The sequence below is a fragment of the Ips typographus genome, linkage group LG2, assembly GCF_016097725.1.
Source record: "Ips typographus isolate SLU linkage group LG2, UJ_Ityp_2.0, whole genome shotgun sequence".
NCBI lineage: Eukaryota > Metazoa > Arthropoda > Insecta > Coleoptera > Curculionidae > Ips > Ips typographus.
In genome coordinates this window covers 24,157,252-24,180,243 of record NC_138423.1, presented here as the reverse complement: position 1 = coordinate 24,180,243, position 22,992 = coordinate 24,157,252, and the positions used below count along the sequence as shown (strand labels likewise).

General features: G+C 35.2%; 3 protein-coding genes across 9 annotated transcripts; 1 reads left to right on the top strand and 2 right to left on the bottom strand.

Annotated features, from left to right (window-relative positions):
- Window positions 1–3: 3 nt before the first annotated feature.
- c12.1 (spliceosome-associated protein CWC15) lies at window positions 4–1,469 on the top strand. Its single transcript, XM_081972320.1, has 3 exons — window positions 4–275; window positions 331–599; window positions 987–1,469. Exons 1-3 carry the CDS (start codon window positions 145–147, stop codon window positions 1,244–1,246), a joined length of 660 nt encoding a protein of 219 aa, XP_081828446.1. The 5' UTR covers window positions 4–144; the 3' UTR covers window positions 1,247–1,469.
- sws (patatin like phospholipase domain containing sws) lies at window positions 1,299–13,785 on the bottom strand. Of its 6 annotated transcripts, XM_081972251.1 has the most exons (27): window positions 13,349–13,785; window positions 12,882–12,963; window positions 12,619–12,827; window positions 11,582–11,768; window positions 11,388–11,530; window positions 11,124–11,333; window positions 10,962–10,976; window positions 10,732–10,858; window positions 10,459–10,613; window positions 9,119–9,301; window positions 8,861–9,066; window positions 8,670–8,785; window positions 7,112–7,251; window positions 6,894–7,050; window positions 6,677–6,838; window positions 6,394–6,621; window positions 6,159–6,343; window positions 5,950–6,105; window positions 5,641–5,760; window positions 4,883–5,069; window positions 3,825–3,941; window positions 3,209–3,325; window positions 2,830–3,041; window positions 2,428–2,681; window positions 2,005–2,107; window positions 1,776–1,888; window positions 1,299–1,611 (listed from the first exon to the last, which is right to left on the bottom strand). In XM_081972251.1, exons 1-26 carry the CDS (start codon window positions 13,454–13,456, stop codon window positions 1,793–1,795), a joined length of 3,975 nt encoding a protein of 1,324 aa, XP_081828377.1. In that variant the 5' UTR covers window positions 13,457–13,785; the 3' UTR covers window positions 1,299–1,611; window positions 1,776–1,792. The 6 variants fall into 6 exon arrangements, with proteins under 6 accessions (XP_081828377.1, XP_081828375.1, XP_081828379.1 ...); XM_081972249.1 differs by lacking the exon at window positions 1,776–1,888; XM_081972253.1 differs by lacking the exons at window positions 1,776–1,888; window positions 3,825–3,941.
- Window positions 13,786–14,329: 544 nt separating this feature from the next.
- gbb (TGF-beta family member glass bottom boat) lies at window positions 14,330–22,747 on the bottom strand. Of its 2 annotated transcripts, none has more exons than XM_081972292.1 (8): window positions 22,548–22,747; window positions 22,091–22,278; window positions 18,717–18,920; window positions 16,566–16,749; window positions 16,359–16,510; window positions 15,264–15,437; window positions 15,126–15,199; window positions 14,330–14,938 (listed from the first exon to the last, which is right to left on the bottom strand). In XM_081972292.1, the coding sequence occupies exons 2-8, from the start codon at window positions 22,263–22,265 to the stop codon at window positions 14,678–14,680; spliced, it is 1,224 nt and encodes a 407-aa protein (XP_081828418.1). In that variant the 5' UTR covers window positions 22,266–22,278; window positions 22,548–22,747; the 3' UTR covers window positions 14,330–14,677. The 2 variants fall into 2 exon arrangements, with proteins under 2 accessions (XP_081828418.1, XP_081828417.1); XM_081972291.1 differs by having other exon boundaries at window positions 22,560–22,747.
- Window positions 22,748–22,992: the final 245 nt, after the last annotated feature.

Genomic DNA, 22,992 nt, shown 5'->3' with positions numbered 1-22,992 from the left:
TGACATATTGTATTGTGTCCATGTCCCATGGCCCATGTTTATTTTAGGCCAGAAGCCCTTTAGACATCATTTTTGTGGTTCAAATCAAGTTTGCAACTTTGTGCCTACATAAACCTTAGGTAAGAAGCGAAATTTTGTGTAAAAATGACAACTGCAGCAAGACCCACATTCGAACCAGCCCGAGGGGGCTCCGGAAAGAATGAAAAAGACCTGAGCGCCATTTCTCGACAATACTCGAGTCGAGATCTGCCCGGACACACTAAACTGAAATACAGGTAAGCTGAACCACAAAAGCCCATTTGCACAAACATTATTGGAAGTTGTTTTCAGGGAACATGGTCAAGGTACTCAGGATGAAGTCCGCACTAGAGATTTCCGCCGTGAGTTGGAAGAGAGGGAAAACCAAAAGCGTGTAGGTGGATCTCGCCCTGCTGAACATGCATCTGCAAAAAGGTTAAAACTGGACCAGGTACCTGCAGCTAGTCTTGATGCTGACGATCCAGTTGATCCTGAAGAAGACTCAGATTCTAGTGAAGATGAAGATGATACTGAGGCTTTACTAGCAGAATTAAACAAAATCAAAAAGGAGAGAGCTATAGGTAAAAATATAATGTAATTTGACAGATTTAGGCCATGTGCTGTTTTCTAATAAGGTTACCCAGTTGGTTCAGTTGGTAAAAACATATAAAATATGTCTATCAGTTTACTGGAAAATCTGACATTCATGGAACAAAATTTGATGGGATATTTGTTGGGCATGGGGTACTTTAAGCCAAGCTTAAGTTAAGTATAATTCAAACTGAGTTTTTTTCAGTTGCTTTGTCACATTTTCAAGACCAAACTCAGCTTAGGTGCAAAAGCAAAACAAATGGCCAGTAACTTTGGCAATACTTTTGACATACTCTTTTCAGGAACTGTGTTAACCAAGATTGGAAACAGTGCACAGCTTTAGGTATCCAGCTCTTTAACAATCAAATTACTTTCAGAACAAACCAAAAAAGAAATTGAAAGACGACAAGAAGAAGAAAGGATCAGAATGGAGAATATCCTGAGTGGAAATCCACTTTTGACACACTACAGTTCAGGAGGAAGTAAAGTTGACCATAAGGTTAAACGGAGATGGGATGATGATGTAATTTTCAAGAACTGTGCTAAGTCTGAACCTGAAAAAAAAATGAATGTATTTATTAATGACTCCCTGAGATCAGAATTTCATAAAAAGTTTATGGATAAGTACATTAAATAATGTTGTTAAATAGTAACTAGTGTAAGAGTTTGTGTTGTTAAAAAACCATGTATATCTATAAACATTTTTATTACCTAAAATGTGCTAGAATTTATATTTAGTTATAATTTTTTTGACAACTAATGCAAAATTAACTAGAAATAACACCACAATGTGATTGAATTAAGGTTACTTGAATTTAAAGCTTGTTCCCCTTTTTGGTAATATAATGACTTAAAATCGACATTTGGTAGTGATTGAACATAAAACTAGGAAAAATTCGGGACAGACTTAATATCAAAATCCACATCCGATTCCATTTCGTTTTCGGATAGCGACAGAGAGCCTCCAGCCCGTCGAAATCCCCTGAGATCGTCTTTTGGTACCTGAGAAAGGTTACATTAACATTAAAGAATCAGTATGATTATTAATTATAGAGAAAAAAGCGTTTTGGAACTGGTTTAATATGTCAGACGGGTCAGATATAGTAAGGATGATGAATAATGACAATCACGGAATGATAAGCCCAAAACAAAATAATAATAGTTACCAAACAATACTAAAATACTAAGGTGCAGTGTTAGAGAGCGAGACAGAGGCAAAGTATAATACGTCTTCTGATGCGTCTTTAGTGTTTCCGTGCCAGCTCATTTGGCGTTGGTGCTAGAGAGTGTTAAAGTTATTACGTAAAAACGACACGCTCACGTCATATTTTCACTTGTTAATCGATTTAGTTATATGTACAACAAGTATAGTTTTGTTTTGCAAAGTTGACTTACGTTCGAAAATCCTCCAGTTGGTTCAGAAGCATAACCACCCCTACCTTCATCCTCATCATCAGATTCTGAAGAACTACTGCTAGATGATTCATCTTCGTAAGGTCTACAATAAAATAAACAGTAAGCTTTCAAAAACTGATTTTTTTTTTGCTACTTTAACACAGAGCTGTCAATATTTTAATTGAAAAATATAATTCAGTTGTAGCTAATTTAATTCTCAATAGTACCTAATTTAATTCTCTTAAAGACACATTTTGTCCTTAAGGGCTTCAGAAGGGAGATATTTATCGATTCGTGAGTAGTTCAAAATTTTATTGTAAATCAGAAACTTTTTCCAGTAATTGCGACAGCTCTGCTTTAACACTATAATTTCTGACAATATTTGATTGATTTACCCACTTTTATCAGCTACAAAACACTCACCTCGAAACTTTACAAACCATTTGTGCTAAATCGGTGAAAGTGTACTGAGACAGGTGCTCGTCGCCCTGTTGTGACTTGGTGCTTTCCAACGATCTGAAAGTGGGTAAATTTCCAGCCCTACTCTGTCCCTCAAAGTAGGCTTTGCCGTGAAGGTACCCCACTTCTTTGATTTCATCGAAACTGCCGAACTGCAACGTTTTATATTTGTCTATGGGTGGACGGATGTATTCGCAGTAGTCGCTACTTTTCACTTCCTGTAAGATAAAATTATTCTATTCCTTCCTGTGCAGTTTTTACTGCAACGGTTACTTGGCTATAAGTATTTAGAAAAGTATCACATTACTTGTGGATATTGGAACAGTAACAGAGCTTAATATTCCAGTTTTGCTAATAAAGACATACCTCCAATTGTCTGACACAACTAACATATGCCAACCTTGACTGAATATCAGGTAAATTTGGCACTTTGACTGGCTTGGTAAATGGATTCCATCTCTTCCACAACAACCACCAACCAGAAAGCACATCTCCATAATTGGTTAGGTCTTGATCGTCTACAGACCCTACATCTATGGCTAAGATATGGTCCGCACCCAAACTTCTCATTACGTCGGCTTAACAAAATAACACATAACAAAAAAATAATACTAATGAAAAGCCTATAATAGTGAAATAGTTGTGATTGAAAATTTATATAAAATATGATTCATGAGAGGAGCTGTCCTGTATTTTAACTCCACCCATAAAACATAATATGTGCTAAAATTAGACAGACAGTTACCTGGAACGTTATTTATATAACACCCGTCGACCAACATATGACCGTCCCTAGGGTCGCAAAGGGGAGGAAAAATCCCCACTATCGACATGGAAGCCCTTACGTACCGCCAAAGTGAACCTGAACAAGTTTACGGTGTTTAGTAGACGGAAGTTTTGCGTATTAAGACTTGACATTTCGTGCCTCAGAATGATATAAACCGAAACGCCCGAGCGCGAATTGTGATTGGTTCACCAACAAATTAACTCCACATGCGTTCCCAAAAAAAAAAACCAGACGTCATTTTCATTTCAAAACAAACTAAGGCAGCCAAGCTTTCTAGGTAATTCTATGTTGGAAAACAAGTCTTACCTTCCAGCTTTAATCGGTCCAAGCGGTCGGAAAAATCATTTCAATATTATGATGTTAGTAATACATGAAACGTGAATCGGAAAATTTGTTAAGTCGTAAAAGCAACCCTGAACCCAATGAACCGTACCCTTTTTGTAAAAAAAAAGTCAAAATACTGTGTATCTGGATACCTGGAGCGGTCACATGTTGATCGGCAGCTTTCTATATATGTGAAATTGTACAATAAAACATGTGGAAATGCTAATTCCGTGCAGTTACTCTACCCTACCTGGAAGGTTATTGGTGTATCCTCCGTCCAATAACAGATGTCCGTCCAGTGGGTCGCATAATGGAGGCATGTAGCCGGACAAAGACATTGAGGCGCGCACGTAGCGCCACAGAGATCCTACGGCAAGTCAAGCAACTACAGATAAGTAACTCGACTATTATTCTTTCGACGTTGAATACTGATTAATAACTACACAGAAATTGAGGAAAAAACATGTTTTTTTATTCATCGAGGGATTGTGAATATTAAATCTGAAATAGCAACATTATTATACATAAGTCCAATTAATTAGAGACATTTTAACTGTTATAAAAAATTAGAACATATTTACAAAAACAACGCATCACACTACCTCTTATAACTACCAAGATGCAAAGAAACAGGATAGAACAAACACAAGAATGTACAAGTAAACCAATCACAATTACTACACTGTCATTCACGGCGGACAGTTTCGCAGAAAAAAAAACTAGTAAAGCTACTTGGCATACAGAGTGTCCTAAAAATGAAGTTAAAGTGCTGATTTGAACAGCATTACTGTTCGGAGAATGTCAGATCAATAAATATGACCAAAGTGATGTAAGTGTGATGTAAAGACAATTAATGAATATTAATTTTTTGACTAGATTTTTTACTGACGTAATGTTTCAATGAAAGAGAGCTAGTTTTGCTCTAAACCAAAATTCCATTTTCTCAACAAACATCTTTGATGCCGAAAAATGTGTCACGCACGTCTTAACCAAGTAATATAAAACATTTTTCCTTCCAGTAGTAAACTGGCCTTTGCCTGACCTCCAAAAAATGAGTTAATTTTTAAAACACCCTGTATAAATGTATGTGAAAAAATTGGAACATAATATTTAGCAAAGAATATAACCTGAATAATGGCATATTAGAAATTTTGTACTAAAATTATTAAAACGTTTTTTGAGTTAATTTCTGTAGACGGTCTAATCCAAATCAGTGGTGTATTTTATCGATTTGGAAAATTTGCTATATAATTAAAACAAAAACGGTTACATGCTCAGACAAACCAAATATTGTAACAACGATCTTACCGTGAGTGTGGATGCGCATGCAGGACGACGTAATGTCCGTAGTGACCGTGAAATAGGGCAGCCACAGGTCTTCGATGTATGTGTCCCCTAAAGTGCCTTTTAGGGTCTGGTTGAAATCCCTGCCACTGAACATTGACGTCATCGGATAGGTTAAATCAAGAATTTGGCGCCACCACTGAGTCATTTTCTGAAAGTGGTTAATTTTTTAAATTTCAAGCGCCTTGACAGGGAGAATCAGTAGAATTCCTTATAGGAAATTGACATATTTGACTATAACAATTTATAATGCGCATTCAAAATCTGTGAAAGTAAATAAAAGTAGTATTTGACATAATTAACAAAATTAGTATAGTCAGACATCTTTCGATTCATTATTAAAAGTCATCCTGAACATTGTCAGATGTAAGTAAATTATAGTCCTTGTCCTAACGACAAAAATTATTCTAGTGAGACTTCCTAGTTAATATACATTATTTGACTCCGAAAAGGAAATGCAATTAACACCTAACCAACCACATTAACCATAATCAAGTTCCAACATAATTAAAAAGCTAGCTGAACAAATGATTTTGGAAGAACGTGGACTCGAAGTTCTTAGAAGCTTCCTCCATACCATTACCAATGAAACCCAATTAAAATAGCATTGATTCTGCTTCAGAGGTTTATATATACATATATAATGTCAAAATTCCATTGATAAGGTATATCCAAAAAAAATCGTGAAGAGACTTTATCAAATAGTACGACATTGTTCTTACCATGGACCATTCCCTCGCCTTTTGGGTTACAGTAGTAATATTACGTTCTTTACACCATAAAGCGCCCATAAAGGCTCCGATCGATACCCCGCCGACCATATCGATAGGAATTCCAGCCTCCTACAAAACACACTCAATTGGCTGGATAAAACCGGTTAGTAAATGTAAAAAATAAGCTTCAGCTTATGTATAATCTTTGAAATCATTCTAACCCAAAAAGGTCAACAAAATAAATGATACAAATAACATCCAAATAAATAAAATCTTGATTTCACACTTTTTGACCATTCTTCAAAATATTTAGCTAACCTGAATGGCTTTAATCATGCCAATATGAGATGATCCTCTGGCGCCGCCGCCCCCTAAAACTAAACCGACCGATTTTCCAGTCAACCATCGAGCCAACCTGGAGAAATCCGAATGAATGTTCGGATCGGAAGTACACACTTTCGAATATAGCTCGTTCTAAAAATTACTTAATTTTGAGATAAAAAGAAAGACCAAATTGGAGCGCATACAATCCTATACTGGCTTTTCCTGGCAAACACCCTATTGGGACAGACTATATGGTGGTGCGAGGACACCCACGATCTAATGTTAAGCCAGCCGATGGTGTTGGCCGGTTTTCCTCCTTCTTTATGCAGCAAAACTAGTTCTTTCTGCGTCCTGATCGCTAGACGTTCGAGTTCTTTTTCAACTTTACCTAAAAACTAACTTGTGAGTATGTACAACATTAGAAATTTAGAAACTTACCTAGCGAAGGGTGATTGTCACCTAATCCGATTATCAATATACAATCCGCCTGCCTGATACATCGTTGCGTCCAAGCCGAGACAGTTAAATCGCATTGGTATAGCGATATTTTATGTTGGTCCTCTTGCTGAGCCAACCACGAGGACAGCCTGTATTCGTTGTTAGGGTCCATTATGGTGGCTCCTAGGGTCTTTTTTATTACATCTGACGTTAGTCTCAATGTAGATCCTAAAAAAAAACTATATTTAATAAGCACGAATTAACGTAGTTATTATCCAGCTACCGATAGCTGTTAGACAGTGGTACAACTCGTACGTAAACGCTGTTAACGGCACATCGTCTGAAGCGGCAACAATGGCAACAGTGGAAAAATTTATTTGCGACGGCCGACTATCTAACGTTGAACTGCGAGTATGACCGGTTATAGTTGGTTTTTTCCATGATCCTACAAAACAACCCTTGTAAATATCAGGAAGCTCAGTAGAAACATAGTTGTGCACCTAATATTCTATGCCCCAATAAATTAATCAGTCTTGTAACTACAATAGGAAACCTGAGTTTGATCACATTAAACAATCCCTCAGGTAACTTAGCTAGTTCCGAGTCTCGAACCGCTATCACCGTTGTGCTTCTTTTAGTTTGAGTAACCATTTCAACCTAAAATTTTGGTTAAGGTTTGAAAAAGCTTCCGTTAAAAACACTACACTGCCCAACGTACCACCCCAATTAGATCACCTTTACCGTATTCGCCGACAAGTTCTTTTTTGCCGTTTTTGTCCGTAATAACTGAACGCAAACGGCCTGATAACACAATGTAGGTGGAGTCGCTCTCGTCGTCTTGCCTATAAACGGCTCTACCTGTAATAACAAAAATGTTTGTTAACAATCAAGACTGTTCTAAGAATGTAACACTTCATTCAATAAGTCCCGGGACCAACTAAGAAAAACAATTATTTTTCATGAAATTCGTCTTTATTCATCAATATAGTTCCCTTCTAGAGTGATACAATCATTCCAACGATTTTCCAACTTTTCTATACCATGTTTATAGAACGATTTTTCCTTGGCCTCAAAATACGCTTCAGTTTCAGCGGTGACTTCCTCATTTGATTGATATTTCTTTCCCTGGAGCATTTTTTGTGAGGTCTGAAAACAGCCAGTAGTCGCTGGGGGCCAGGTCTGGACTATACGGTGGGTGGGGAAGCAATTCGAAATCCAATTCGTTGAATTTGACCTTCGTTTTTATGGACTTGTGACACGGTGCATTGTCTTGATGAAAGAGAATCTTTTTCTTCTTCATATGGGGCCGTTTTAGTGCGATTTCATCCTTCAATCGGTCCAATAATGCAGAATAATAGTCGCTGTTGATTGTTTTTCCCTTTTCCAAATAGTCAATGAACAATATACCGTGTGTATCCCAGAATACAGAGGCCATAACCTTGCCAGCCGATTGTTGCGTTTTTGGTCGCTTTGGACGGCTTTCGCCGGGTCCAGTCCACTCAGATGACTGCCGTTTTGATTCAGGTGTGTAGTGGTGGATCCAGGTTTCGTCCATGGTCACATATCGACGCAAAAAATCCTTTTTATTACGGTTAAACAGCTCCAAACAGCGCTCTGAATCATCAATTCGTTGTTGTTTTTGGTCAATAGTGAGCACTCGCGGCACCCATTTCGAAAGCAGCTTTCGCATACCCAAATGTTCATGCAAAATTGTTAACACACTACCTTCTGATATCTTTGAGGCCTCAGTTATCTCACTCACTTTCAGTTTACGATCAGACAATATCATTTTGTGGATTTTTTTTATGTTTTCTAGAACAACAGCCGAATTTGGGCGTCCAGACCGTTCAGCGTCATTTGTGTCTGTACGACCGCGTTTAAAATCAGCAAACCACCTACAAATCGTTGTTTTCGATGGAGAAGAGTCCCCGTAACATTTTTCAAGAAATTGTTCTGTTTGGACGGTGTTTTTTCCCATCAGGAAACAGTGTTTAATCAGCACACGAAAATCACTTTTTTCCATGTTTTAAAAAAACTCAAAAGTTGTTCACTTTAAAAAATTCTCACAAACAAAATATTGGAGGGAATGAGCTCAGGATTTGACAGCTGTCGTTTGAAAGATGGTACTTCAAGGGAAAAATATAAAAATGCGATTTGTAGTGCCACCTGTGGGTTAGTCCCAGGACTTATTGAATGATGTGTTAGGAGGACTTAACCAATATTAATCTAATTTATTGTAAGCAATGGTTTGCAAGGTTCTCACATACTAAACTTACCTGATTCCAAAAATAACCAGTCTAAAGCAAAATCCACTTGCCGAACGAAGGGCGACAGCCTTTTTACCACCATATTAGCAATGTACAATACTACCTTAGGTCTCTCTTTCATTATACTGGAAAACGAGTATAAGAGTAATCATATTTTATTAAAGTATAATGTTTTGACTATAACAGTGATATTTACTTACTTGTAAAAAGTGTTTTTAGACATAAGAGCAATCCGTGTGAGATGTTTGGCTTTAATGGTGAAAAAACTTGGCTCGCCCGTTATAACTGCCAAACCGCCGACAATATCGCCAGGATACGACGTATACATGTGAATCTCGTTTGGGGAATCGGGTACCTTTTGCGATACTACCAAAGCTCCAGAAAGTACATAAACCAGTGCTACGTCCTAATCCGATAAAATTGTAGTTAATATATTTTTCTTAGACTTGTTTTCAAACCTTGTGCGAGTCTTCTTTCATCAAATATGTGCCTGCAGATACTTCTCGGATTTCCAGGTTGAGTTGGATCTCTTCATCTTCACCGCTTAATCCCAACTCGGTTACAAACACCTCGTGAGCTATTCGGATTAGGTCTTCTTCGGTCGCGTCGTCTGGTATAGACTGCCGCTTTTTGGTGGTTTCCTTCAAATTTATTAGAAATAAAATAAACAAGTTACAAGAAGAAAAATATGTTTTAAAAATTTATAGGAACATTTTTTTCACAAAATTTAGTTTTTTTGTCCTTGATCTGCCGTTAGCAACAACCAATACTGCAAAGTTATTTTCCTTCTTGATAAGGGTTTCCCAAGCCCACGAAATAGGGTTTTCCAGCCGTTTTAATTCGGCTTAAAGTTAAAATTATGTATTAGTTTAGTTAAATTAGTCCTTTTTTCTTTTTCTCCAGGATAAGTTTATTTCGCCTTTTAAGAAATGTTTCATTAAAATACTACATGCAACGGGTCACGCTGTCTATCACTGCGTAGAAAGACAATTCTGTTAAGTAACGCTTAAAAGCTGCTGATGGATGCCAGAAACTAGTCGATAACGCCCTTTACATTAGAGGGATATAATAAAGTTATAATAGAGAAAGACTGTGTTATTATACACCCTGTATTCTTATCCACTGCAAGAAAATGGACTTCTATTTCGAATATATTAAAACTTAGTTTCAAGTCGGAGTAGCCCTATCTTAATGAACTGATGTGACCAGTGTTGTAGACATAAATTTACAGAAAAAGTATAAATTTACAAGTGTAATTTTTGGCAATTTTTAAGGAACTGTATTATCCAAAATGCTTATACAGGATAAAGAAATTTTTCAATTTCTTGAATTTCAACCCAGTTTATTTGATAGTTGGGATAATTTTAGATTTTTATAAATTACCCTGTATCTCAAGTAATTACCACCACTAATTTTAAGGAGATAAATCAACACTAACTGTTTATTGGTTGTAAAATCAGTAACGTAGAACGGAAATTAAAACAAAATTTTTACTGTTGAGCAAAAGGGGTAAAATTTAAAGGAGTTATAGGACAATAATTACCAAAAGTTTATACATTCTTGTTACCCTGTACTGCAGGAATACTACATTTAGTAAATTTATTAAAAATATATTTAAAATTGCCTTGAAAATTAAACTAGGGGCATAGGCTGTTGATTAATAAAAGCATTTCTGCTGTAGGTAAACACCCCATAATTCCTTTTGTAGACCAAAATCTCAGCTATCAAATGCGATTGGGTGGAAATTTAAGAAATTTGCAGCACATTTTTCTTTACCTTGTATTTTGTCTTTACATACCTCGCTATACTTGTTGCCTTCTACATCCGCTACCATATCAGGGGCATTGTTCAAGCCTGGCAAAGATTTAGCATCAAAACTCGACCTGGTTCTTCTATGTCCATGGGAGTTGTTGGAAGAAGTTGGATGACTGGTGCCATTCGCGTCAACTGGTACTGTAATAGCGGATATTATCCATAAATAATTTATCATAAACCGTATTAGAAAAAATAATTTTTATTATTCAATCACAACAAATAAATCATTAATTACAGCCAAACTACTTATACTTACTTAACTGACTTTCTCGAGGAGCGTATGGCAAAGCCGATTCTCTAGATATTGGCTGTCCACCTCCAGATGGATCGTCTCTCTTTCGTTTTAGAGGGGAAGAGTACATGGGCCCTCTAGGCTTTACATTCTGTAGAGCAAAAAGACCAGTATGTATGTTAATATGTACTAAAATATTTTAAGATTCATATAGTTTGGTTCACATTGAATAATATACCATGCTAGTCACTTACCTTGGCCAAGATTATCTGTATAAAAAAGAATTTGCTATTAGAACCAACCTTAGCAGTATTAATTTTTTTCTGGTTTCACTAACCCTAGTAGCAATACAATTTATAGCTCAAAACACCCTTGGTGGTGTCATAAAAATAAAAATCACAATTATGAACACTTACCTGCCTTACTAATTCAGCGCTCAAACCCAAATACTGATGAAGGGCCGTAAAAGTAACCCTCTGCAACCTGACCATAATGACCTGCATTACTCTAATAAAAATATCCGGATATTCCTGGAATATGTCTTGAAACGCTGTCATTGGCAACTTCACCACTGTAGAGTCTTCCATAGCTTTGGCGGAGATGGTTTTATAAGGATTAGGATGTCCCTAATCAAAACATCCACTAACGACTAAATTAAATAGCATTACTACTCTACTTACGGTTAAAACATCGGTGAAACTCAGAAGAGAAGTGACGCTTTCGCCAGGTTTGACAATTTTCAAGGACGTAGTCCCTTCGTTGCTGCTGAGCAACACGTTCAGTCGACCGCTCTGTAGAATGTAAAAATTCTCGTCAGGATCGCCTGTAAACAAATTCTGTGACCGGAAGGGTTTTGGTATTAATTCCATCTCACCAATTTTAAATAAATAGGTACCAGCCGAAACATTAACGATTTCAGTGTGTTTGCATAGTTTTAGAAATACGGGTTTTTCGAAATGACCGAAAACCCTTATACTCTGTAGCATGTAGAGAACATCGGGTGGCATACGATCGTCGTTCAGTGTGTCTTCTTGCAAGTATTCAGCTGGAGGCTCGAGTACCTTAAATGAGAATATTTGTTCTGTAAAAATTGTTCTAACAAAATGTAGCAAAAATATGAAGTGAAAATATTATATGTTCAAGACCTCATTAATTGGATTATTTAGATAAAATGCTTTAAAAAAATAAGGTAGTGCAATTGTTTTTATTTAAAAGAAATTTCAAGTTGTTAATAACCTTTCAATTATTCTTGATGATTTTGTTCCACTTTAAAACACCAACACAATGCATTGTAAATGATAGTAACCTTTAAAATCCAATTATCCATTTGTATTGTTAATACCTTTCCTGGGGAACTTGAGTAAATTAAGTAAAACATAAGCATCACTTTGCAAGGTTTAATGACACCAGTTAAGATTTAACAAAGGTAATCTGTTGTGATCCAGACAAAAGCAATGTTTTTTTTTAAATGCTAAATGTGTGAAAAGTTTTTATGACTATTTGTGTTCCTGATTAAAATAAATTACCTCCAAAATCAAAAATCGCCTCATATCACAAATAACCCCGTCATAAACTACACATAATTTTAAAAAACTTGTTGATAAACAATTCCAGTAGCAACACACTTTAAAGGCTAACTTTCAAATTCCTTAATGCAAAAAGGAAATATTTGCATTGAATCAGTGATATTCATTGCTACTCTAGACATGATTATAGGATATGAGGTCTCCAGCACAGACAACCTCGCGTAAGTTTATTAGATAACAAAATGGAAATTGATATAAATTGGCCAGTTATTGTTATGGCTTCACACATGTTCTAAACAGTTAGACCTTGCGCATAATGTGCTTGGCCCAGGATATCTTTGTCATGACAAACAAAGATAAAACACTGACTGTGTCATTCACTAACCTTCAACTGTTCTTGTTCATCCTTCTTCATGGCCAGCAATCTTCTGGCAAACTTCATAACCATTTTCCGCTTCCTGCCCTGACCAGAATTCCTCACTTGACCGGAAATATTCTTCACTTTTCTCATCATCTTTCTGCCGTAAAAAAGCGCTTTGTCGCGCTTTCGAAACCTCCCTCCATCCTGATTTAGAATCACTTGGGATGAGAACACTGAAATATACCATAACATTGTAGTAACTAGGAGTCACTAAAGGTATAAGTTACCTTTTTGGTTGAACCTTTTAATGCAGATCACAGTTATAGTGGTGGTTAAAACAACTATGACAAAGACCACAAGATAAAGAATCTAAAAGAAAAAATAAATATTGACATTACTCAATTAAGAGAGCCAGGTTAATCCATAAGTTAGAAAAAACTTCAAAGTGAAGGTCATTCAATTGAAATTATACCATGAGTGTCCAGTTCCCTTATTTCCTGTCTGTTTTATTAATTTTTCAATTTAATAACTTTGGTCAAGGGCATAAATGAGATAAAGATAAATGAAATCTAATAAATCTCTTTATATCAAAACCGATCAAAACCTTATTTTTAACTGTGTGGAATTAAATTTGCATAAACTAACATGACAGAAATTATAATTAAAATAAACTTTTTTTTTCTTTCTGTGAACAGTTTGTAATATTACTAATAGTAAACAACTTGTTTATCATCATAATTTGCATGTCACTTACCTTATAACTTTCTTGTAACTGAACAATGATACTTCCAAGTAAAGTATTTTTGGACAAGGTTCCAAATTCCAATGTAGCAATGTTGGTAACAAGATTCCAAATATCCATTCTTGCTCTTCACATTGCTTAAATTAAATTACAGAACCTTCAAGACACTGCCAAATGACTGGTTCCAACACAATTCTTTCTTGTTTATTTTATCCACTATTTAAAGTTTTACGCAATTTGTTATCTTTTGTATCAATAGAAAAACACGTTAACTAATGAGAGCTTACAGGTGATGACCGTAATGACGCGACAATTAAATTATGCTACTAATCGTGTTTCGCTAGTCGTGTTTTAAAACGTAAATATTACAAATAAACATGTTATTTCCTTTCTGTTTAAATAATTTTTTTTAAACCAACCTCCTAAACAAAAGGAATACTTTGATGACAGCTGTCAGACGAATGAATAATAAATCAGCTGAGTACGTCACTTTGCTTGGCGAGGGTGCCAAGTTTATTACTTTTGAATGGACAAAATACATTAAAAATCAAACCTTGGAATATTATTTATTATAAATTTACATTGGTATGTTTAAATTAAAATGCGTGTCTACACTTTTACCTTTTACTTTTGTTAGCTCAATGTGTTATGTTATCGGAGCCAGTTGTGGGAGGAGTATGTGTTGCGTGTTGCCTAAAACCGTGGGAGATTGCTGCGACAAGGCGCAGTGTTGCCAACGTCAAACTTTTGATGATAATATAAGGGGCAATACGGGGTGTTGAAATAATTTTAGTTAGAAAAATTAAACACAGAAAGTATGTAATAAGAGAAAAAGACAACTAAATACAACAAGAACACATAATAAGTGTTCCAAAAGCAGGAAAACATAGAAAACCTTTCCAAATAGATTATTGAGAGTATTCGTTTCCTGAGTATTGTGACCAAGCTTAAAAAATCTGCAACTTTTTAAAAGTAATAAATAATTCAGAAATATAATATTTACAGTACATATATTACAATAGGACACTATGTAAAATTTGCTGCTTAAAAATTATAAGACAATCTATTTATAAGTAAAAATACAATTTGATAACACGTACACAGTTAATAACGTACATAAAAAGGTCGATCAGACCCTCTGAAATTATTTCGTTTGGAATATCATCTCCAAATATACGTATTAAACACAAACTACAGTTAAAACGTTTCTCTGTATGTACAAATTTTCATTTGGAATATCATATCGGTTGTTGCCGCACAGTTCTTATAACAAAGAAAACCTAATCAAATCAGTCTAGGAATCACATATAAAAACATCATTTTTCCTTAACAATCTAATATTTAGCGACACCCGCAGGTTTTGACCACCATTTGCTTGAATTTCTTCAATACCACATTGTGATCGTCCAAGAAGTACAAAACGGAAATTGGTGAGAGTTTGGTGGGTGCGCAACACGATTTTGGGTATTTGGTTGGATACATCAAGTGAACCAGAGTTTGGACAATGGCGTGGTTTGAGGCGTTCATATGGGCGTTGAGGGGGAAGTTGCACTCTCCGTGACAAAAGTAGGCAGCGTAACCGTCAGGGGCAATAATCCAATCCTAAACATGTAAAGTTAGAGTTAGTTTTAAAGTCGTTTTAAAAGCCTGCTCAAAAGCAATAAAGATACTGTGTCCCAACGGTTTGACGTTACAATGACGTAGGTTAAAGAAACAGTATTCTGGTCAACTGTCAAACTACGTCATTGTGACGTCAAAGTCGCGCTGTACAACGCCGAGTATGTATTACCTGCCACTCCAAATCCTTGAAACTAATGTAGAGCGTATTTATTTGGCAGGTGCTTCTGGCTTCCGGTTCGTAACCTAAACGTTGAAATAGTTCCTATATTCAGTACTGTCAATAATTAACTGAATGGGGTAAAAGTACCTCTAGGGCCAAATATGTTAGACATATCAGATTTTTTTACTCTGCTTCGGATTTCTCTCGTGTGTCGTGGTTTAATCGATGTCGATGCTTTTAGGAAAGCAACCATAAAAGGATGGGTGGCATCGTCTCCTCTCACAGTTATAAGTCCAATATCTTCAGGACGTACTTCATGTGCTAAAAAAAACAGAAATATGAAAATCAATGCGCTAGACAAAGATAGAGATACAATTTGTAAGTGACAAGTGTGGGTGTGTCATTTGACAGTTGGTCACAAGTTTTAAAGCAAATTCTGCGCATGTGGAGTGTGAACTTAGTTTTAATCAGACTTTCTGGTAAAGTATATAGTTTGTGACCAACGCTTAATGACGTCACAATCGTTTTGACACACTGATGTCACTTACAAAGTTATGCTTCATTTTTGTTGTCTGACAGTAGCTTTCAGGGTAAACCCTAAAAAAGTTTATGCAAATTCATATAATGAAATGATAAAAAAAGCACTATAATTTTTGTTTATTTAAACTTTTCTTGTAAAAATTGTTATTCTACCTGAAACCTGCTACACAATAATGGTAAAATGATGACAAAATATTAAAACTATTTTAAGGTAAACACTTGCTAACAGACAGTTTAGCACGTGGTTTAAACCGTATAATATTAACATTATTAATTGCACAGTCTAACACCTGGACCTGAAACCCCAAGAGTAAATAATAGAGTCCCGGTGTTTTAACGATTAATATATTCTAATAAGGATGATAAACATAAAAGAATTGAATAACGGCTATTTAACAAGTGACCGAGTGCTTATTTCCATAAAAAATCGATATTACTTTGTTTATACCAAGTGCACATGCAAATAAATCGACGGTGGCTATTTTTACTCTGGACGTACTATTTGTTTAAAGTAAACTTGAAACTGAATAGTGAGGAGAATTCGATTAAGTTTGCTTTTAGTGTTACCAGATGGGATTCGTTTAGGTTTAGTTTTAGGAATTTGCGTTGTTTTTGGGGGTCAACATAATGCGCACACACTGTATATTTTTTCAAATAAAATTATGATCTTTGGCCATGAGTAAAAACGTTAGGGTGACTTACTTTTATCGTGAGGTCGTACAGATAGGTAAATGCCTTTGTTGGACTCTGGGAAGGCCACCCAACTAGCTAAGCATTTAGTAACGTTGATTCCAATCCAGCCGGAAAAATCACCGCTTGTAACAACTTCTGACATGTATTCTAACTGACTTTCTCTGAAATAGATTTATTTATTAAGATACTTTCCACTTTGCAGACTTACCAACTTACCCTTCATCATTATCAATCAGCTGATAGGCTGTAACTATGTAATTACGATTGCGATGCTTCGAAAGACTGTCATTTTGGTATATCTTCAATTCCACGCCCACAATATCTTCAGCCACCGGCAACTCAGACACGTCAAACCACAATCTTTTGCCTCTTTCATGCCTCACACTGTCCACGTGATGATCTGAAGCAAATTCGGTTTGTGCAATAATCATTGTTGAAGAGATTTTTTAAGAAAATGATTTCTATCTGAACTATAGTTCTCAATTGGTCAATACTATAATAGTTTTTGTATTAGAGAAAAATCACAGTAAACTCCAATGACATCACAGCAGTCCTATAAGAAATATGTGACGTCATCCTAAGTTTAGTTTGATTTTCCATATGTACAGGGTTGTTGAGGAAAACCTGTTAACACAAAAGTTGTAGGACTTATCATCCAGTCCTAAATCACCAGAAAATAATATTAAATAAAATAGCAAAAGTGAAAAAAAAAAATACAAATTTGATACCGTTTTCGAGTTAATGGAAAGTAAAAATTGTTATTGTTTTTCAAAATCACAGTTGCCATAAATAATCAAAGAGAGACTGTCATTTGAAGTCATAAAGACGTAATTCGACAACGACAATTGAGTAATTTATAGTTTTGTTGTAAAATCATAATAAAACCATACATTTGGCCGTCCCAAGCGTGTCGATCGAGCTTTACGTCACAATGACGTAATTTGACAGTTGTTTAATTTATTAAATTACGTCATCGTGACGTTTAACGACCTCGCTCCAGTGCATGGCAACTGTCATTTTGAAAAACAGGCAAATTACAATTTTTACATTTTATTAACAATTTCAGCTTTTACAACTGTCTAAACTTGATGTAGCAAATTTTTACAGTTTAAACTATTTTTTTCTGGTCACGTCACTGTTTTGACAGGTGTCAACTGGCCATTGCAGTGTTGCAAGCTCACAAAAATTGGATTATCAAAATGTGGTGTAGAGGCATCTTACAATTGAGTTTTTGAAACTGTCTAAATTTAATTCACCAAGTTTTGAACGTTTCTACTACATATTGAAGGTCACCTGACTGTTTTTGACTGGCTTTTACAGTGTATGCAGGTTTAAAATTGCATAATTAACGTCAAAAGTGACGTGTATGTTATAATTTCAGCTTTAACAACTGTCTAAATTTGGGGTGAAGCAAATATTCACAGTTTTAATGGTCAGGTGAGTGCTTTGACAGGTGTCAGCTGACATTAACAGTGTTGCAAGCTTAAAAATTGCATTATATAAGTCACGTGATAGGTTTCTTACAAATTCAGCCTTTGCAACTGTCTAAATTTAATTTACGAGGTTTTCAACGTTTATGCTACATTTTGAAGGTCACGTGACTGTTTTTGACTGGCTTTTACAGTGTTGCAGGTTTAAAATTGCATAATTAACGCCAAGAAACGTGTATGTTATAATTTCAGCTTTTACAACTGTCTAAATTTGGTGTAGCAAATTTTCACAGTTTTAATGGTCAGGTGACTGTTTCGACAGGTGTCAGCTGGCTTTAACAGTGTTGCAAGCTTAAAAATTACATTATATAAGTCACGTGACGAGTTTCTTACAATTTCAGCCTTTGCAACTGTCAAAATTTGATTTACCAAGTTTTCAACGTTTAAACTAAATTTTGAAGGTCACGTGACTGTTAGGTGTCAGCAATAAGTGTCAACTGGCCTTTACAGTGTTGCGAGTTGTGTGTCTCTTACAATTTCAACTGTTGCAACTGGTTTAATTTAATTTATTACCAGATTTTGTTTGATTTTTGATTTAGAAAGCTGAGTTTAATTTCTGGCCATATTTATTAAAATAATTTTTTCCCGTTGCGCGTACGTTTTATTAGGACACCCTGTACAAATCGGTTAATATAATTAGGCCTAAAGACTTAATTGAAATCAACCTTACTACATGAATGACTTCAATGGTAACAGAGAAAATAGCTAAACTAAAAACGAAAAAAAAAAGAATTATCAATAAAACAAAAAATATACAGGGTGAAACATGTTTTTCCTATCTGTCAAAAATAAAATTGTCACAAGCTGTCTAAATATACGGACCAATCCTGTACTTTTTTCAACTTAATATGGTTCTTATGTTGCTATAGACACTTACTGATACTCTCAAACGTAATAATGACGTCACTCTGATCGATCTTCTTTTGTTCTTCGCCGCTCAAATTTAAGTCTGCTTCCCTTTTTATTCGTCTATTGCCTTCGTCATCTTCGTCCAACAATGATTTATAAATGTCCATTAGGAATTTTGGTGCAGATTTAGTGACTCTCGCTTTACTGAGCTTTTTAGGACGATTCGGTAATCCTGAAAAAAAATTGTTTATACAGATCATTTTCTTCAAATCAACAGGGTGATTTTTGACTCTGACTTTACTTTGAATTAACATCGAATGCAAAGTCGTTTATTAATGAGTCCCATTAATGCATGATCTTATCAGGCAATCAAATACGCTCATAGTACAGTTCTATCCTTTTTTATTTGTATGAAACAGAGAGAAATAGACACACATTCTTTAGTTGACGTTCACCACCGACAAAACTAACTGTCATTGTCATTGTCAAGGCTGCCTGTGACTTCGGTTTGCAGTGTCGCGCATACAACTGACAATTAGTTTTTTTCAAACTTTGTAGGATTATAAACTACAGTTGACGGAAAATGTTGTAACCAACTTTTATATTAATAAGCGATTAATATTCTCAATTTTATTAATCGCTTTCATTAATAGACTCGTTGGCTAAATGTCTATTATTATTTTAAGACAGATTTTAACATTCCTTCAGGTGATTTGAAATGTTTCGAAAAGGTGGTTTTTTTGCCACAAACAAGATAAAATTTCAGTATTACAAAGTCTACAGAGAATAGTAAGTGTACAAAGAACCGCTAATAAAATGTTATAAAAATAACCATTAGCCAATAATCAAATCCCAAATATTTAAATTAATTTTTATTTGCACAGTTCTTATAGGAGTTTTGCGTGCATAGTAAAAAGGTTTGGTATTTAATGTGATTGAAATTTATTTCATTTTATGGAAATTTACCCATAAACTATTCATACTGGTAGAGACGTCTATATTAAATTTTCTATATTTCTTCAATGCAGTAATATTTTCTACCTCTTGATGACAAAACATATTGTTTTGTAATGAACTCATTAATTATAGAAAACTGAATTTTTCCGGGGTTAGGAGTTCATTAAAATTTTTTTTTATAATTTGTAAGAAGTCATCCCTTATTAAAAAAATACCATAATTTGACACCGACAAAAAACTTCTTACGTTTGATTTCCAAAAATGATAAATCAACCATTTGGTACATTTCAATAATATAGTTTAAAAGCCGAAACTCAGCGTATTTTCCACTAATTTCACCTTTTCTACTGAAAAGTTTATTTGCTTTAAAAATTCTTCATAGAGTGTGTGTGTGTGTAGCTATTAGCTGGAAAGTTTGAACAAATAAACTTGAAAGTGCTTTGATACTAAACAGAATAGAGTATAGCCATCACATTGTATATGTGATTAAGTAATATTATTTTTTCTATGTTTATAGGATAAAAGCTGACCCAAACTTAAGTGACAAAATTTTACCAGTTCAAGCATCAGTCAGCACTGTTTTCTTAAATTACGCACAGTGTTTTGATATTTCTAAAACTAATTTACAAACTTTTAACGCATTCATTCATTAGTCTGTTCCGTGAAATCGCATGACGGTAGGTCACGTGACACCGGTTGGTTTTTTAAATACGTTGATCAGATGACAGTGAAGACACATTGTCAAATTACGGACGCCCTACGCCACCGCCCTCTATACAAGAAAGCCTAAAATACCACTTTTAATGGCGGCGTTCGTTTTATACACAAACGTACGCAGATGCAGTAAGAAATATGTATTTTTTTAATTGTTTCGTCTAGTTGATTGCAAGAGTGAGAAATCAAAAAAAAGGTTCATTTCTGATCCAGATATGTATAGATAGAGCTTTTTTATACACAATCAAGTCCAGCCTAAACAAATTGGTTAGAACATTTGTCCTGGAAAGTACAACACACAGCAAACTAGTTTAAACACTGTTCAATGTAAGAAAATCTGTAAATCCTTGAAACTAGGTAAGCAAAACTGGTAAATGGTTCTTATGTTATTACCAAGAACATTCATTCAAAATTATTTTTGTTGCTCTCACAATGAAGGATGCTTTAAAATGAAACTCACATACCTGTGCATGTAACAAGTACCTAATAAGTTTACTGTACTAGAAAGCACTTGTACCTACCATTGAGTATAGTGTTGGAGTAAAATCATCCCACTTCAAAGTGTTCAACCACTGTTGAGTTAGATCCGGTTCTTTGTAAAGTAAAAAACTGACAAGGTTGGACTTTTTCCTGAATTTCTATTACAATGTGGCTTGAAAAACTTATGAACGGCAGCAAACAAAAATAACTTACGCAAATAACCTCAAGTTTTGATTTTAAACCGTAAAAATTCATCTAATCCTCAAAAAAACTCTCGATTTCCACAATACAAACAAACGCAAACTGTCACCACTATTTCCGCCATATTGGAATTTTTGACAAGCACCTTCTAGGCTTTCTACTATAGTAGGCGGTGCCTACGCCTGTGCCATCTAGCTACCCGGCCACTACAAAAAAGTGCGATTTAAAAACATTTTTTAATTTGAGATTTTCTTTATACTTAATAGCATTTTAATGGGATTTGCCGTTATAATAATCTTTATAATCATGACAATTGTATATATTTGATAAATCAACGCTATATATTTAATAAAACGTAGTTTTTCCTGCTAAAAGTGTAAGTTTGAAAATGGCATAAAACAAACTGATATCTTAATGGAATTTACCGTTACAATTAAAATATAGATGGTAGGCGAATTTAATCCTAATTTACAGGAATTTGTTTTGATCAAAAATATTGAACCGTCGGTATCTCAGAAATTATATAAAATATATTTCATATTAAACTTCAATTAAATTATTAGTTTTTAACGGGTGTTCAATAATTGTTATGGTCTTAGTTGGCTGTGGTTCTCTCGTTCTAGCATGAACGTAGGGCCGTTGATAAGTTCGTATATGGTTTGAAATCAAACCGGCGTGGCGGATTGACAGCTGTCATATAATAATTGTTTACAACGTTATCTAAGACATACGCTTTTTGTGACAATTGCTGTCCATAGGCGACCTGACACTGATGATAATACAAAACAAAAACATTGTGAAACTGTTGGTTGTATAAGAAAGATCACATTTTTTTATTTATCCATGACACCCCAAGTGGCAAAAACTTATTTTGAACACATTTTCTACTGCACTGGTTATAAATTGGTTATAATTATTTACGAATTAACAATAACAAAAACCAATGTAATGACTTTTAAGACAACAACCAAAAGGTATACAAAAACGTTCACTAGACAATAATAGTTTAAAAATTGGGAGTAATAAAAGCGCTAATTAAAAGTGCCTCACCTAATAAATTAAGAAACTCCATTTCCATTTCCCGTTTTTCAGCCTTTGACATGAGTTTTTCCATGGCACTTTGTCCACGGCCATTGTCGACGTACAACCCTGCCCTTGGAGTGGCCGAAACTGCGTGAAAAGCGAGAAAAACCGCGACGAAAACCACCGGAATCGCTGGCTGCATTTCGGTACTAAAGCTGAAACGAGGGAAAAGTGTTCGGTACTAGCAACACTTCGTCGCTGGTAAATAAGGAGCTAACGCCCACGGCTATTTTAATTACAAAATAACTTTGCGCGACCGGCTGCATATAAGCATGGACCTGGTGGAAAAGCAACACGACAGGTACCATCGACGAACAGGTTGAAGATATTGAAACAAGTTCTTGAAACGCTGGTCCCCACCATCCTCTCGGTTTGATTAAATATTTAGCCGCCAATAAACAGTTGCCGTCCTGATTTCGGTTACCTGAAGTTATACCTGGCTTTAGTGGTTAAGAAGATAACTGTGGGGTACGTCGGGTGGGTTCTGGGTTCTAGGAAGATACGTTCTTCTATTCTATGCGAATTTTTCAGTTGGCGCCAGAAGCTTTTGCTTAGCGGAAGGTCAGTTGAAAAATGGGTTTACAATTTAGAAGAAATAAACCTCTCACATCTTATTGTTTCCAAAGAACCCACCAGTCTTCAAGTATCAGGCTATTTTTAGTTAGTAGCAACTCTAGTTTTGTTGACTTTTTCAGTTATTCTGACATGTAAACAAAAAAATCCATAAACACAATAAATATGTCAAAAGAAAAAGAATCCTTTTGCAGCCTAAACAAAAAAATGGCAACGTTGCACTTTTGAGAACAAAATGAACAGAAACTCGTCTCTCCTGAGATATTCAATCAATGGAAGATATCTCAGAAATGTTT

Excerpts from the sequence above, each read along its gene's own strand:
- gbb (XM_081972292.1), bottom strand. The coding sequence starts at position 22,265 with ATGCAGCCAGCGATTCCGGTGGTTTTCGTCGCGGTTTTTCTCGCTTTT. Across the intron at positions 18,921-22,090 it reads GGAGTTTCTTAATTTATTAG|GATTACCGAATCGTCCTAAA; the intron begins GTGAGGCACTTT and ends ATTTTTTTTCAG. Across the intron at positions 14,939-15,125 it reads TCAAGGATTTGGAGTGGCAG|GATTGGATTATTGCCCCTGA; the intron begins GTAATACATACT and ends TTACATGTTTAG.
- sws (XM_081972249.1), bottom strand. The coding sequence starts at position 13,456 with ATGGATATTTGGAATCTTGTTACCAACATTGCTACATTGGAATTTGGA. Across the intron at positions 12,964-13,348 it reads AGTTACAAGAAAGTTATAAG|ATTCTTTATCTTGTGGTCTT; the intron begins GTAAGTGACATG and ends TTTTTCTTTTAG. Across the intron at positions 2,108-2,427 it reads ATGGTTTGTAAAGTTTCGAG|ACCTTACGAAGATGAATCAT; the intron begins GTGAGTGTTTTG and ends ATTTTATTGTAG.
- c12.1 (XM_081972320.1), top strand. The coding sequence starts at position 145 with ATGACAACTGCAGCAAGACCCACATTCGAACCAGCCCGAGGGGGCTCC. Across the intron at positions 276-330 it reads CACACTAAACTGAAATACAG|GGAACATGGTCAAGGTACTC; the intron begins GTAAGCTGAACC and ends AGTTGTTTTCAG. Across the intron at positions 600-986 it reads CAAAAAGGAGAGAGCTATAG|AACAAACCAAAAAAGAAATT; the intron begins GTAAAAATATAA and ends AATTACTTTCAG.